Source organism: Heliconius melpomene, chromosome 13, assembly GCF_056956725.1.
Source record: "Heliconius melpomene rosina isolate 202511_hmr_F chromosome 13, ASM5695672v1, whole genome shotgun sequence".
In the NCBI taxonomy this organism is placed as follows: Eukaryota; Metazoa; Arthropoda; class Insecta; order Lepidoptera; family Nymphalidae; genus Heliconius; species Heliconius melpomene.
The window spans coordinates 9003439-9021290 of record NC_140401.1 but is presented as its reverse complement, the minus strand read 5'-3'; the positions used below and the strand labels follow the sequence as shown (position 1 = coordinate 9021290).

Below are 17852 nucleotides of genomic sequence, written 5' to 3'. Positions count from 1 at the left end.
TGAAAATATTATTTTATATCCTCGAGTGGGAATTGAACCTACAACCTGTCGCGTTCACAGTCGCACGTTTGTGGCCATGTGCCACACGACTGCCCTTTAGCTTTTTAAATAATAAACCCTAAAAAGTTCTAGGTGTTATATCTAACATAGCGTAGGAAGCATTTATATTATACTAACTTTACACTTTTAATGATGCATTTTTCAAAATTGTTTTTAATGTTCGCTTACGAAATAAATATCTGCAAAATAACAGTATTCTTCTTTAAGCGACTTCGATTATCCACTGATCTTTGGCTAGGTCAGTTGCCTTTAGAGTCTTATATATGTATATGAAGATAAATAAATCCTTTAATTGAACTTCAATACATAATAACACACAGCAGTCAAGATACCTCCCAACAACTTTCCATATTCTGTATATTTTAGGCTAGTCATTACTAAACTCCTTTACCGCTGTTAATTATATTAAAACTTGCAATGTATTCAAACTGACATTTGTCAATTTATCATAATCAAAAAACATATTATAATAATAAAAACTCAATTTTTATATAAGATTATAATATAATAGGTACAAAGTAAGCTTGAAAATGTCTTCAAGTAGTTCGGAGGAGCAGAATTTTGCTACTACTCTAATTTATAATAAGCTATTTTCGTCTTCTTCGGACTCGTTTGAGGAGATACCATCGGTACCTTCAAATGAAAATGTTAAGATGTTGTTATACCAGCAAGGCCTCTATGACCCGGGCAGTGGTGAAATATGCACTAAATATGTGCCCATGTCTGATAGCACAGTGATACGACACCCATATTATGAATATCTAGGGGTAAAAGATCCAGGCATTAAAGAAGCTCTGCTAAATCCAGGTAAAGTTGTTTCATCATCATCATCATCATCATCAGCCTCTCCTCGTCCACTGCTGGACATAGGCCTCTCCAATGGCACGCCACTGAGTTCGATCTTCAAGTTCAAAGTTGTTTGTGTTTATTTTATTTTTTATATTAGTCCATCTGGTCGGATAAAGTAAGGAAATAAACAAAAGTAGAGAAAGGTGTAACTTGTGTCCGGATTCACAGGAGCGGATCCATTGACCAAATTTGTGGGGGAATATGAGCTTACATGTAATCGATATAAATAATGCTATAAGTTTTTTTTTTATTTCAAAATATGTGTATGAAAAAGCTTTCATGTCAGCCTGATGTAATTTTATCATTTGGAATCTTTTATTGTGCTTGTGCCCTAACATGAAGTGCCAACATAATGACTTTGGGTATGGCAATGATAGTTCTAAGTAACAAAAATAATAATTCATAAAAAAATATATATATTTAGCGATAGTTGAAGGAAATGTACTCTAAGTTTTCAACTAAACTACACTCGTGTAGTAAAATTATTACTATTGCAGAGCCAAGAAAAATCTACCCACTCGATGGTCAAGAGCTGTATTTAGATTTATGTGAGGAAATGAAAGTGAGTCCAGTAAGAAGTTTCCTCAGAGGGCTGCTCGCCGAGGCCATTGATTTGAAAGTAAGCACCATTATTTACAATTCAACCAACATCCAGTCCATTTATAGGATAGAAATCTTTATTGCTTTCTGATACAGTTCCGTAAGAGTTCCCTTTAGGCTGTTGGCTGTGTTGTTGTTTGGACAGCTTTGAATTAAGTGAATATATTTTTAATATGAGGATATCGTGCCGTGATATGAGGATATATAAGCGGCTGTGAGTTCGATTCCCATTAGAGGGAATGAATTATTTTCATTTCCTCAAGAACTTGGCGGAAAGTAGGGAACGAAAGTGTCTTAATGAGGAATGGAGTGTTTTACTACTTTCCTAGATTTTCTGAGCCTATCCTGCTATTTTGTGGGTACAGCGTGATGTTAATATAAATATATATATAAAACGGTAACAGAAATATATATAAAACGGTAAAAGGTCTGCCCTTTGTTTAATTATCTATAATCCATGTTTTCATATAGTACTATGGTATAAATCCAAATACTGTACGAGTGATGTCCATGGCACTCACTTACAATAGTTACGTGAGACGATTGGATCTCACTTCAAACTTCCTTAACGAGGACGCGTGTTATCACCTCGGTCAAATGCTCAGAGAAAATATGGTTCTGCAAGAACTTGTTTTATCTGGATGCAGGTATATTATGATATTGTAATATTGTAGTATCAAAAATGTTTTTTTTTTATTTTACCTACCATGTCCCCAGGTTCCCTCTGCCTACCCTGCTTTATACAGAAATAAATACGTACAATAGAAATCGAAGTATTGTAATTTCACTCTGCTAACATTGCCATTTTCTTAAAAATATATATTATAAAATAAAAAAGAAACATATATGCAGACATATTACTAGCACCAACGTAGACTTTGTAAATCATTCTAACTTAGTAAAGCACGTTCGGTCACCGATATTGAATTTCCCTAACACCCATGCATGTCCAACATCCCATACAAATCCATACAGACTCATACAATAGCCAGGTATTAATTTAGAATTCAAGCGGAGGGTCTCAGGAGATTAGTCATGTTCCTCAACGCCCGTCCGTTGGAGCTGCTCGATTTGTCCCGCAACTATATTGGTGATGAGGGTTTCGAGCACATGGCTGCTCAGCTGGTGAAAGGTGCTATTATTAAAAGGTATAAATAAATATGGAATTTTATTCATAGTTAATTAACTGATTATGAAATAAAATATTTTTTTTTGAAAGGAGGGTAGAGGGTTCAATGTTAAGTTACTCTTTTGTCAGCTCTCAGTGTTGATGTTTAAGGTCACATCTTGTCTTACTACAGCGAGAAAACAAAATAATAATAGTAATAATTAATTCCACACCATGTCTATAGTCAGATTCCGTCTCACTGTGGTATTTCATATGTAGATTTTTAAATTTTTTTTTAGCTTTATGCTGTATCCTGTACATAGCAGGGTAGACAGGGATCTTAGTGTTAAAACACACTGTTCTCATTCAGACAGGTCCCCACTTTCCATAGAATTCGCTTCGCGACGAAGACCACGAGATATGATATGTATGAAATATTGTTTGTGTACGCTACTTTGTTTTTAATCGAAAATAAGAGAGGTTGAAATGAGATTTGACGTCATTAAAGTCTACAATTTAATATCCTCAGGAATTGCTCGTAGTACATACCCCATACAAGTAATACAAATAACACTTACACCTTCATCCTACTTTAATTGAAATGTGTAGTCTCTACCACATTGAATGCATGTACATACTTACCACTAATACTTAAACAGCGATCAGCCACCACCAAAACAAAGCTCAACTTATTGCATTTAAATCCTATGAAAATTTATCAACACATAGACTAAATATGTTAAGCTGCATTGAAAATAGGAAATTACTGCGAGCCCATTCCAATGGTAATCGAAATCCCATCGTATCGTAAAATTATTAGGAAATCGGGGCGTTCGCGTCGAAACTCCCAAATTATCAAGTTGATCATTTAGCTGTGGTCCCATCCGGCGTTGGTTCATCACATTGTGATAATGAGATCGTACCTCGTTAAATTCAAAACAAATTTGTGAATTGTAATAAATTGAATTTAGGAGTATTTTTGATGTTTTGTTCATAGGTCTAGTGCTTGTTAATAATATCTGATCAAGTTGAAGCCGTCGGTTGACGATGCAGTGAGGTTGTGAGTTTGATTCCTCAGTTAAATGAAAAGTTGTACATTTTCATTTACTCGCTCTAGTTGCGAGGCAAAACGTTTCGTTGAGCTCCGCTACCCAACACGCAAGGACTCAAGAATTTGGCGGAAAGTAGGTAAAGGAAGTGTCTTAGTGGAAATGAAGTCTCTTAACACTACGTTCTCAGTTTCTCTCTGCCTATCCTTCTATGTACGGAGTACAACGAGACGCTAAAAAATCAAATTTAGATAGTGGAACGCCTCATACTATAAATGGACAACAGAGTGATTTAATGAAATAAATTTGTAATTTTCTGCTCTAATTCTGCTCTTGCAAGTTTGACTATTCATTTAAAAATTTATTATTATTAATTCGTTCATAACTAATAACATTTTTTGTTACCACAATTAATTTTATTTTATTTACTTAAGCCTAGTATATACACACGCTTAAATTTAAAATGATTTTACAGATTAACTCAAAGAATAATAGTCGTTTAACTGATATTTAATGTCAGTCAAACGCTAATTAAGAAATCTTTAATTAGTAAACAAAGCGTACAACCTCCCCATTTGTAGAAGTGTCTACTTTTAATAATGTCACTTATTTCAAGAATTAAGTTGGTACCAATGCCATTTTAATTAAAAGGTTGAGTCTAAGCTATAACGAGCTCAGTTCCGGTGCTGCGTTGGCGTTTTCATCTGCCATTGAAGGCAACAAGACTACAACTCATCTGGACCTCTCTTGGAACAAAATGTCTGCTCTCAAAGGCTAGTGGAAGTCATTAACGAACTGAATGCGTTTATCCACCTAGCTGAACCGTTCTGATAGGGTTTAAAGTTTGCCGGTTGTTAAACTTTTACGAAGGCATGTTTAAATTAAACTATTTGTCTTTTTAAGAGGTATTCAAATTGGATTTTTTTTAATACGAGGTAATTAATATTTTCGTTGAACATTTGTGTACTGATAGTAAATTTTTGATAGAAATAAATTTGGCCTAATGAAATTTGTGGGTACAGTTACATATACCTATTTTTTAGAAAACTTTATGTATGAATTTTCTTATTATTATTAATTTAAGAAAATTGTGTAGGAATTTACTTCGAATTAATATTTTAGTAGTTAGGTTTCAAGTATAATATTACAAGAAATTCTATTCCATTCTACAACAGCCTAATTAAAGTCGATATTAAAAATATTTTTAATGAAATAATAAAGAAAATATGATTAATTGGTCTGGTCAGTTTAGAAAAAAGTGCTTTTAAGTTCATTCATTGGTCAATATAACTCTCCAACTAATACAGAACAAAGAGCGAATCGATGTCACTAGAATGTCTTTTCCTGAAAAGATGGTGGACGGACGTTTACTTTTTTTCTTCATTTTTAGGTGTAAACGAACTTCTAGGTCAATTAAGCGATAGCGCCGCTTTGATTGAACTCAATATGTCCTGGAATGGTCTTAAAATAAGCAGAATTCTAAAGAAACTACTTTTAGTTCCTACACTGCAAATTTTGGATCTGAGCAATAACAGGTAATAGTAGCCGTAACAGTATTATTTTATTGTAAAAGATTCAATATCAAATTTAAAATTTCACATTGTATCTTATTTGAAATTTTATTTCTGTGATATAATTAATATATACGGGAGGACTAATTAAATTAAAAAAGTGCTTCGCCTTCATTACCCCATAGCAGTTAACGTAATGTAAAGATTTTCAAGAGAATTTTCAATTTTCAAGAGGTGTATTGAAAAACGCTGATTCTTTAGTGCCAAACGTGTTACAACTGTGCCATAACCACCTCACGATAAATGAATCTACTTTATATCTATACTTATAAATAAAAATTGACTGTCTGTCTGTAATTTCAAAATAATTATGTTTTTCCAAGTGCTTATAGTTTTTTTCACTCGATACTGAAACATAAACGAAGAATTTTAAAATTTTTGTCTGACTGTCTGTCTTCCTATTTGTGAAAAAACCAGAGGAGGTTCTCTATTCGCCGTGTTATTTTATATGTTTAAACATGAATGTTTTTTGACTGCGGTGGTGAGCGATTTTGGATAAGAAGGCCGAAGCCACACATATCTTTTAAGAAAACTGTGAAAGGAACTTGATAAAAAAATAATATACGAAACGTACTTGCTAAACTTTAATTATTATTATTAACTATTAAAACAATTACATTGTGCTATAGGTTGAATGATTTAGCAGCCAAAATGATTGCCAAAAACTTGGGAAAGGCGAAGAGTCTCCGTATTCTAGATCTTTCCTACAACCCTCTAACTGCTGAAGGCGCCATAATCCTGGTTGATAAACTGAGAAATAATTCTGTCAAATTGACTGACCTGCTTCTGGATAACGTGGAAGTTAATAAGGAATTTGTTAAAGTAAACATTTTTTTTATTTACGTTGTATTCCGTACAAATGATAGCTAGAAAGAACATGGGAACCTAATGTTTAGACACTCCGTCCCCAATAATACCTTTTCGTACCCCATTTTCCGCCGAATTCTTAAGGCTTTGTGTTGCGAAACTCAATGCCGCGTTGTCTAAGTGGAAATTCACCCCAGAGCTATCTCCATATATGCGAGTACATAGTGTTAAAATACTCCGTTCCCCATTCAGACTCTTGCATCCTCTAATTTCCACAGAATTTTTGAGGTATAACGTATTGAGTGCTCAAAGCGCGGCATTAAGTTCCGCCACTCAACACGCAATGTCTATGAAATTGATCAGAAGTGGGGAACGAAAGGTCTTAACACTAGGTTCCTTGTATATAGCATACCTAAATCTATATCTATATATATAAAATCGAAAGGTCACTCACTCATCACGAGATCTCAGAAACTACAAGTGCTAGGAATCTGAAATTTTGCATAGGAGTTACTTATAGGACGTAGGTGCTCACTAAGACGCGAATTTGCAATATTCGACTTCTAAGGGGTTGTTTTTGGGGTTGAAAGTTTGTATGAAACTTCGTTACTACAAATGCTAGGAGTCTCAAATTTTGCATGGACGTCACTTATAGGACCCTACGTCTCATGGGGACAGAAATTAATAATAACATAGTTCACGCAGGCGAAGCCGCGGGCGGGCCGCTAGTATTATATAACGGAATAATCTTATATTTTAACATAGACAAATAATTAGTTGACAGGTAATTGGATATTTCAATGCTATATAAACTTCATTATACAAAATAATTAAAAATTTTAATTTTGTATGTATTTTCCATCTCATTATTGTATTTTCTGATTGAAAACAACATTAAAATGGTCATTATTTTTAATGATCGTTACTATGGAATGAGAAGTTAACGTTTTTCGATAATGTTTCGTATAAAGATAAATGAAAAATCTATAGTGTCTTTTGTTAATAAAACTAATAGTTGTTTGTGTAAATATAAATGTATATAAAATTAATATATAATAAAAATCGAAAGCATCGTAGCGCAGGAGCACAAGCATGTGACTGTAAGCGCGATGATTGTGGGTTCAATTCCCACTCGGAGGTATAATTTTAATAATGTAATGTTTACTTCAATTCTTTTATACGATCCAATTTTTCTACGTGGTTTATTCAGTTGATTGTATATTTAAAATATGTTTCACAAAAATTATGATTTGTTACATCAGTTTTCATTTTTATTTTACTCTGTAACTATATTTATAAAGCTGGAGTGTTTGTTTAGTTTCACGCTCGAACCTCAAAAACTACTGGCTAGAATTGATTTTTGTTTCTATGTTATAGTCTATTTATTGAGGTAGGCTATAGGCTATATTAAACACGTTACTCGTTTTGGATAGTTAGAGTTATATGGGGCACATGGCACATTCTATTCATAGCTGCGAGTACCTACATTCTTTTATTGCACTTATATAGAAGTTGGAGTTTTTTTTAGTTTCATTTTAAACTAAATATAATTGAACTACAATCAATTTGTTAAAAAATATCTTTTATTTGATTACTAAGCCGAATTTATAAATAAATGTAGCATATTTAATAGATATATAAAGTTTTATTTTTTTAATGTAAGTATGTCTTAAAAGCCAATAAACCTTTATTTTTTAAGATACGTAAGGAAGTGCTGCAGTTGCCATTTCGTAAAAAGTGCAACATAACGCACGGCTTCGTTAAGCACGACTACACGCCCGCAGTGCAGGATATCAGGGTGATATTGCTGAAGCGGTTAGACTTTCTCACCTCCCGCGCCTCCAAGAAATACCAAGTGGATATAGCGTTAGTTTATTTGTTTATTACTAGCTTCACGCTGTATCCCGCTTATAGAAGAGTGTTTTCCCCTCAATTTTAGAGATATGGCGTGTTAAGTGTAAAAACTCAAAGCCTCTTGTTATCGTAGTTTGTTTTTTTTTCAATTTTGTTGAAGCATTGTTTTAAAATTTTACTTTTACTTTTGTATGTTATGGTTTTTTCAATTTTTTTTCTTGTAATTGAGTTAAATTTATATTAACCTACTAGTGGACCCGGACGCGGCTACGCCTGCTTGAACTATAAGAACATTTATTAAATATTATATAATATATTTATTTTTATAAGGATGAATATCAAATATAATTTCATTTTGGGTGACGTTTTCTTAAAACAACAAAGAAACTTTGCAAACCGGTGCTTAGCAACGACGTTTGTTATTAACATGGCAGAATAAATTACATGTCAAATTAGAAAGTATTTTAATTAATTAGTACATATGTGTAATGTAATATTATATAGCCTATAGCACTTCTGAAGAATCCAGATTTCATACAAATCAAAAACATAGTAAATCGGATTAGTAGATCCAAAGATCTTAACGTTCAAACAAACAAACAAACTCTTCCGCTTTATTATATTAGTATAGATTTTCATTTTTCTGTTCCGGTAGTTACCAGTTACTCAATATGGAATGTATCGAATTTGTCGAGATAAAAAAAAACTAATTATTTTTTTTTATTTTATTATTACCGGAATTATTTGTTTAACAGATCGAGAAAAAATCCTATAAATATATTTTTTCCCTACTCTGTTTTGAAGCTATGGTCTGTGTGTTCATTGTTTAATAGTAATCTATCCACAACGGCCAAAAATATAAATGTGATTTTTTATTTTTTTTTATTTTTTAGTGCCTACTTCATACAAAAAAAGAATACATGTGATAATGTACAATATCGTGAAATAATGAGAGAACTCAAAATGGCCGGCACTCCTGTAGATGAACCCCTTGTGAGAGCTCTTATCGAAGCTTTCCCTGGTCCAAAATTGGAAAATGGCGGGAGGTTGCTGGACTTAACTGGTATACGTGTGTTTATAATAAGTTTTTTTTTATATTTATAAAAAAATACTAAACATATTTAATATTTTATATGGAATTCGGTAGAAGAAAAGTTTCGATATCATTGAAGTAAAGGTTTGTTTACAATTTCACGTTTCATTCCTTATAGAAAGGTAAGCAAAGTGGAACTGGTCTAGGGATATTTTGTTCTCCACTATTTCGCCATATTGACATCAAATTTCAACTTAAAAATTATATAGCTAGGAATTGAAAATAATAAATAGGGTAGGGTAGGTTAGGGTTAGGTTAGGAACGGAAGTGTCTTAATGAGTGTCTTAGGTAGAATGTTTCCAGGTTCCCTGTGCCTATCCTGCTATGTGCGGGATTCAGCTTCACGCTGTATCATAAAGCAGAGGGAAAAATCTATTCATATAGTAGAAAATAACTAATTCTTCCCGGTGGGAATCGAATCCATAACCATCGCGTTTACCAAGCCCGATTCCCACTTCGCTACGATGGCCTCAATTTTAATTTTTAATAAACATTATGATTTACGAACAAACGTGTACGTATAATTTTTTTATTATTATTAATATCTTGTTCAAACATTTATTTTGCGCCAGCTTTAATATAATATTAATAGACTTAGTTGATCGATATATTAATTAATAAAATGGCCGTCGAAACCGAAAGGGTTATTGTTTGTTCAATTATAATATCACAATATTTAATGTATAAGTTTTTAATAAAATTGTATGGAACATGACGGATATAGCAAAAAAATACTAGCTATTATTTTTGTCATTGTTCTTAAACTTTGCTTACTGGTTGAGAAATATAAAACAAATATTCTTCAACAAACACTCTCAACGAGAAGAGAGCCGGCCGTCAAATGTTATGATCCAAGTTTTATTTACTTGTAAAACGCTTCTTTCTCCGGAGGATTTTCGAAGACTTTTCATCAGAAAAGTTCAGTTTTAATATACTTGTCAAGCGATTAAGCTTCAAATATCGTAGTATTTTATTAAACTTATCTTTGGATATTTTTCGGTAAAAAGCAAAGAAAACCTATCAATAACTTTTGTATTGAATTTTCTTTTATCTAAAGATATTACTTTCTATATGCTAAACGATGGTAGAAATATTTATATGAAAAAATAATCCTAATTTTTCCCTGCGATGGATATGAATATCTAACTATTGTGTTCATCAAGGTAACTACGTCACTAAGACTCTTATTATTACTAATTTCAATAGTAACAATAAACCAAAAAAAAAATGTTCCCAAACAATTGAAGTTACCAATCGGTCCTCGATAATTTATTACAATGAAACAATGGGTGTTCAATTTAATTGAACTAATTCTGCCTGTTTGATTCGAATTGACAAAAGATATTATCATTATCATGTTGGGGATGTCATTATCTTGTTCCTATTGTTCGTGTGCTCCTAAATGATGGATCGTCTCAGATTGTTTCGTAGATAATTATGAGATTTGTTGGCGAGTAAATTTCATTTGATTATGTTTGTAAATATGTCTTGTGTTTAATGTAATACTTGCTTCTACCTATCTACAAATTCATCATGGGGATATCTGGATATTTCTTGGGGGGTGGGGGGGGGGGGGGGAGTTGGCTTGGACTTTAGCTTTGAATAGACATGGTGTTCATTCGTGGAAGGGATTTAACTTTGGGAGAATGTTGTATGGTAGATCTACAGTGACGAGGATATATACCTAGATTTGTGTGTCTGAATAGGACAAGCACTTAATTCTACGAATTTTGCTACCCAAGCTTAAGTCTTGAGGTAAAATTAAATAATTATATAGTAAAAGAAGGCCATCATGGTGAAGTGGAACAGTGTCTAAATGTGAGCATGCATGGTTGTATATTTGTATAAACCCTAATACAGGGGAAAAAGGAGAACGTACTGTCTTGACACTAGGTTCTTGTTGAGCACCCTGCTAACAACAAAAATAGAAAACATGAAGTGTTTTTTTTAAAGGAGACCTTCTTTATTAATTGTGTTATAGCAGAATAGACGCTCATAAAATAAATATTGCGAATATTTTTTAGTGCTAACGTCGTTTAAAGTATTAAATATTTATATTACTACAAGTAAACATGTATAAGTTTAATATTCCTAACAGGTGTAGTGGATATGGTAGAGCGTATGTGGCCGGATCGGAAACCGCCGCTCACAGAGCTTGCGTCCAAAAAAAGTATAGTGAAAAAGAAGAAAAAGTAATATCTAAAAAGTATATGAAGACTTAAATTTAATTAATTATTTAATATTATTTTATAGATATAGATAAAATAAGTTGTGTACGACCGAAATTACTTAAAGTGCAGTCGATGTGATTTTTAGGGACAGTATTTAGGTACCTCGTTAGTTAGTACTTACTTTTAAAAAATATATTTATATCATTCTTCTTTAAAATATTTTAAGCTGATATTTGTTTTCGTATTTAAAAATAATAAGTACATTGTGCTTGTCATATAATTTTATAATAAAATAAGCTATTCTTTAAACAAGCTTGCGTTTTATTTCATTCTTAATCTTATTTTTATTCGTATAGCATTACACAAAAATATAATTATGATTTCGAGAACATTGCTCTCTAAAACTCATCTAAGTACTGAGTTATTTAAACGCGATCTTTCACTATATTTGAAAGACAAACTTCACTAGTATAAGAAATAGCACTCCATAGAATTTTAACGACCCTCCATAAAATACTGGCCTCAACTTCCCAGACTTTGAAACACTCAAAGTAATTATACAGGAACGAGGCAAAAACTCGACATAATCCAAACCACCAGGCTCCTTCAATTAACAACTGGATGCCTTGACTTATATACACAGGAAATTAAACTTCTTTTTCTTAACATAACTGTTTTTAAGAGCTATTTTTGCATCTCACACCTTGAAGTTTTAGACTCACCTTTTTTGTGGTGGTGCAAAGGAAATTGGGTTTTTGATGGGTGAATTATGGGTGGTTTTCGTGTGGAGGTAGTTTTCTGTATTCTTTCGCTGAAGTCTAGTGAATCGTCGTGAAGATACGGCCGGCAGTTGTACACTTACACCACCTTCCGCGCAGGGTTGCTCGCTGTTCATTGTTCCATGATTATTTAATTGTACGTCCATTATCTTCTGCTTATTCTTCAGGTATTATTCAATATGGAATTTATTTTTCTAATTGGTTATTATTTCGAATTAGATATAAAATATTATAAGATCGTTTTGTTTTATAATTCATTTGTTAACTAGTTATTATATTAAAGTGTATATATACGAGTAAGTAACAATTACAATAACATTTATTATTATTTGTTAACGGCACGTAGATAATACATAGTGTCATGTCACTTCGTCGTTTTGATAACAGGGAAAATGTTTATGCAATAAACATTTACCATTTGCCTAATACAGTCTGATCTTTGTTCTTTTATAAAACCTAAAAGTTTCTTTGCGCATAAACTCATTATAAAGCATGATTTATAAGGTCTATGATTAAGATTTTTTGGCAGTAAAAGCGATGGTTGTAAGTTGATTCGGGGGATTATATTTAAATTATTTTAATTTCTCAGCTCTGGTAGATACAGTGTAGCGTCGAGTTTTACCGCTGAATGCGCAATATCTTGGAAAGTGCGCCGAAAAATGGGGGGCGGAGTGTCTTAACACTAGGCTCTCTTTGCTTACCCTGCTATGCGAAAAGAAAGCGTGAAGGAGAAAATATGTGACATTTGAACTCACAGCCATACATTTAAACATGCTATGCCAAAGTTATTCCAGGATGTCAAATTCCTTATTTCTATGCGGAAAAGCATATTGTTTTTATTATAAAACAGACTACGATATTATTATTTTTACCAAAAAAAGTGAAAATATAGTTTTAAAATAAACCAACCAAAGCAACCCTAGGCTAAGAGTTAGTCCGCTGGGCAGATTCAGTCGTCTCGCATTTCACTCTGATGCACACAGCGGCGTGCAACAACGTTAAAGTTTTTTACGTCCGCACATAAACACTTCTTTAGAGCGCAATAGTACAAAGTACGCTTGAAAATACCGAGAGCGACCTTTAGTGCCGCATTACCGTGGTCATCTCACCAAATCACTTGTAACTTTTGTAGGATGCTCGCCACCGACTGTTTTGTAATGTCAACTGCTTTTCTGTGAGTTGCTTTAGCTATTCTTCTTTTATAGTGTCTCGTTAATTTGAATTTTTAATATTATTAGTTCTTTTCTGTAGATGAACGTTTTTGTTATTTACTTTAAAATTGTACACAGATAATAATAATTGACTGGTATTATTAGGTTTACTATGATTGAAAACGTGTTTCTTGCAGTTCATGAAGATATATTAATTGATATTTAGCTATCAAGCGTTATGCACGGTAATTAAGAACAAATATGTATTAAACCTAAATATGCGGCTATAATACTTAAATTCCATATTACTTTTAGCAACTACCCACATTCCTTCACTTTATTTTCTTGAATGTAAAAATTCAAAAAGCAATTTTAAGCTAGCGAAAACCAGACGACAGTAACTGGTACATAAAGTTTAAGGACTCTATTCTCATAATTCGGGATCGAATTTAATGTGCGCGCGTGTATAGTATATGGGACACGATGTAAATTCCACGGTGCGGATGGTCTGGCCATTGCGAGCACTCGTGCCATTTGGGACCGAAGGCTTATAGTGGATCTCGTTATATGCTATTACAATTTTGAAATTTGTTTGGTTAGAATGTTTAAATATTATATTTAATGAGTTTTCGTTTTAATTGTATTTGTATGTGTTTGGTTAGAAGCGATTATTAAAAATGCTGCTTAAAAACTTACCGCTTTGTATGCAGTTATGTGATGTACTGAGTGTTTTTACACTACGTTCTTTAAAAAGTCTACTATAAAGTATTTTAATTTTTCCAAATTGTTCTCATTTTGTTTTTATATGTTTTGTTTTACGCGTTAACCCTAATATAAAGGGGCAGAAGGAACCTAGTGACCTTTATCAGCTTATCTCTCGATTTCGACACAATACGTGTTGAGCAGCAGAACTCAACGCCAACGCCTCAACTTTATCTTACCAGATCTGGAAAATGAAAATAATTGATCTCTTAATACAAAATATTATATAATAAATACACAAACACAACTTACCAATGAAGTCTTTTGCAATTTCCTTCAGTCGGCAGTAATATTTAGTCGTCATGTCTATCGGGAAATCATATTGGTAAGAAAAATATTCTTTTACCGTCACATACATATTTATAAGTCAAACTAACATCAGAGGCTTAGCCAGTCGATCATTAGAGCCGCACCTCGGCAGTCGAGCTTTTGAAATATTCATAGAGCGATAAAAAGGATCAGGGTTAAGATTGGACGAATACAAGTAATACTACCTTTGCTAGGTAATTTGCTCGCTTCCAGGGATTGTCGGGTCGCAAGAAAATAGCATCTTTTTAAATGTTTTTTGATATTTTGTTTAAGATTTTTTTTTATGTAAAATATATTTTGTTAGGAGTTGGTCAGTAAAAAGGATTTTCTTTATGCTTTTTTTTAACTTAATTCGTTTCTTTTAAATATGTGTTTTTTTTTGTTTAATCTATTGTACTTTATATTACATTGTGAAGCTCTAAAGCTATGTTTTCCCATACAACGTGCTCCGTTGGTAGAAAATAGGCAGAAAATAGAAAATATAATTAATTTCCATTTAAATATAAGAATTACTTGAAGATAAATACAATAATAGTGCGATAGTCTTATCCTCTATTAGTTTCCATTACCATATGGCTATATTGAGAGCGCCCGGTCCCACCGTGGCCCCGGCGGCCACCGGCATTATTTATTCGCCGCCCTAACGCGACATATTTTAAAGATACCGTTTTAATAACTTGCCTTTAACCTGTTACTTTTGGAAATAGAGAATAGAGAAGAATGAAATGGCAAGGAATTATGTATAAATCAATTTGATTTGACATTTTATTTAAAAGTTGTGGTGTGGAAATTTACAATAGAGTTTTTAGTTTAATGTTTTAAGTTTAAGTTTTAGATTCACTTCTGGCCTTTGCCTGACTGCTTTATTGATTAATGATTTCAGTAAAATATAACTTCTCAAATATAAACGCTTCACGCTGTATCCCGCAAATAGAAGGGCAGGCAGAGGGAACCTAGGAACACACTCTTTACCGAATTCTTGAGGCATTATTTGTTGAATGGCGGAACTCAACACCGCGTTATGCCTCGTTGCCATAACGAGGAAATGAAAAATATATTATACTCAATATATATTATAATATAAACTTTTTTTTTATCCAAATTCTGTTTTCCTATATCCGTGTTAGTTTTGTTATCTGTGAAAATTCAGGGTACCCTCATCTTCTGAAATCTAAAGCATGTGTTATTAATTGACGAGGTCCGTGTAGAATAAAAAGTGCTCGATTATGTTTAGGCGGCTGTTTTGCTACAAAATAGGCTTAGTTTAGTGGAATTTGTTTTTTTATTTGGAGCCAGCTAAAGGTGAACTCGTGTTTTTTTTTAAAGAAATAACTAGCTTTTAGTGTTTAATATCGTTTTAGGTATTTGTATTTTTTGAAATATTACAGGAGTCAATCAAAGTTTGTAAATAATTTTGTCGCGTTCATTGACATATTTAATTTTCTTTTAAAGAAAAGTGAAATTACATCTTTATTACTGTTCACTTGTATTAGAATCAATATAGAAACTAATGTCAAACACTTTCAGACTATACAATAGCTTCTTTATAGAAGCAATACTTATGTATGAAAGAATGTGAGGAAATGAAGAATATGTTGAGGCTGTCATAGCGTCTAAATGTACATGCGACGGTTGTGAGTTCGATTCTCATTCGGGAGAATAAATTATTTTGATTTCCTCGCTCTGGGAAGAAGACAAGTTGCGGCATTGAGTTACGCTACTGAAAACGCAATGTAACGAATATTGGGCGTGGAGAACGGAGTGTTTCAACACTAGATTGTCTCTGTCTTTGTGCGACGCAAAAACATAAGAAGATGTATTTTAAATGTAATTTTGCACATAAAAGTACATTTTTATTTAAACGCATAAACCTGTATGATTTTTATGCATATTTTTCTGTTGATTTTGTATGCTTATTAATGTTTGAGTTTAGTCCGCTTTGTAGTCACATGTCCTTTTGGCTGTGACTCATACTTTAATATTATGCAATATATAGTGGTTTTTTCTTCTTTTTCTCTCTATTTGTCCATTTTTAGCTTTTCACTTTAAAGTTATTTAAATTTTGAAGAAAATGGAGAACGGAAATCTCCAAATCGGAACGGAGTGTCTCAACACTAGGTTCCCAGGTTCTCTTTGCGTACCCTGCTTGGTACGGGATACAGCATGAAGCTAAAAAAAAATACAATGTGAGCGGAAAATATTATTTTAAAAAAATATCTAAAAACCCTGCATCCCGTACATAGCAGGGTAGGCAGAGGGAACTTAGTGTTAAGACACTCCGTTCTTCACTTTCCGCCGAATTTTGGAAGCATTGCGTGTTGAGTGACGGAACTCAATGCCGGCGGAATGCAAAGAAATATAAAATGTTTGATTTTTTTACGTCGACACCACAGCCTCCTAGCCTCGTCACCAGAGCGAAGAAATTGAAATATACATTTAAATAAATATTTCACCTCTTCGAGTGGGGATCGAACCCATAACCAGTTGGTTTCACAGTCCCACTCTGTGCCCCTACGCCACGACTGACCTCATGTTAATAGTATTTATTTACAATAACCGTACTTAAACTACATACACAAAATTCAATTATATCATAACATTTCTAATAAACAACAAACTTCATAATTAACGCTACGAACAAAGTAAACTAATAACAGAAACTCAAGTTTGCAATTAAAAATATTGCCACGCGGCAAATCACTGCTAGAGCAAAGATCTAGAACATTCCTTTTGACAAGACCGAAAGCTTTAAATGATTAAGTTTTGAGGCCAATGCGGAGTTTTAAACAATACTATTTCAAACTATTCAACTAAACTTCGATGGGAATTTATAGAAGCGATAACAATTTATAAGTGCTGTTGCGTCGTACGGTGTCGTTTATGTGTGAACTTTGGCTTATTGGTGTGCTTGTGCTTATTTACTTACCTTTTTAGCTATAAATTTGGTGGATGTTCAGGTTCGATCCCAATTGGGAATATTGTTTAATATTTTTAATTTTCATCGGTCTGGTGACAAAGGAAGTGCAACATTAGTAACACGGAGTATCTCAATGCTAAGTTCAATTAAAGATGGTAAGTATCTGCCAGTCCTCTAAATTTATGTTTCTAAGAAAATAAAACAAAGATATAAGTGAAAGAAAAATAAATGTGATCCATATATACTATATTATTATAGAATAAATAAAGCATTTTTATTTATTATAAGAAAACAACTCGGTATTATATCTGACTTGTACCGGATTAGGAGTTGCGTAAGTCCCCTGGGAGTGGACATTTCACTTAGTATCTAGCGCACATAAAATACTAATTGAAATCTTTTATATTATGTATGTATAAAGGTTTAAGATAAATAAATTATATATAAACCTTATCCTTCAATGTATATCTTTTTCGTTTTCTTATTTTCGACATATTTATTAAATATGTTTTTTTTGGGAAACTAAGGTTCTCATCCTCCTCCTCCTCCTAAGGAACTCCGTTCCCATTAAGACAATTCAAATCTCCATTTTCCGCTGAATTTTCGAGGCATTGCGTGTTGAATAACGAAACTCAATGACATGCTTCGCCTTGTTACCAGATCGAGGAAATAAAAATAATAAATATTTCAGTCTCCCGAGTGGGAATCGAACACACATCCGTTGCGTTTACAGCCTCACTCTTGTGCCCATGCGCCATGACGGCCTCGTCAA

The 17852-nt window shown here is 32.9% G+C and overlaps 3 protein-coding genes across 3 annotated transcripts in view; all 3 read left to right on the top strand.

Annotated features, from left to right (window-relative positions):
* The window catches only part of LOC146532863 (putative peptidoglycan muropeptide transporter SLC46), a 62811-nt gene that overhangs the window by 15221 nt on the left and 29738 nt on the right, over positions 1-17852 (top strand). The window lies entirely within an intron of this gene.
* Positions 591-2838, top strand: LOC146532865 (uncharacterized). Its single transcript, XM_085196194.1, has 3 exons — positions 591-867; positions 1407-1528; positions 1981-2838. The coding sequence occupies exons 1-3, from the start codon at positions 591-593 to the stop codon at positions 2173-2175; spliced, it is 594 nt and encodes a 197-aa protein (XP_085052320.1). The 3' UTR covers positions 2176-2838.
* Positions 2545-11474, top strand: LOC146532864 (uncharacterized). Its single transcript, XM_085196193.1, has 6 exons — positions 2545-2657; positions 4974-5201; positions 5867-6059; positions 7744-7910; positions 8792-8961; positions 11090-11474. Exons 1-6 carry the CDS (start codon positions 2545-2547, stop codon positions 11185-11187), a joined length of 969 nt encoding a protein of 322 aa, XP_085052319.1. The 3' UTR covers positions 11188-11474.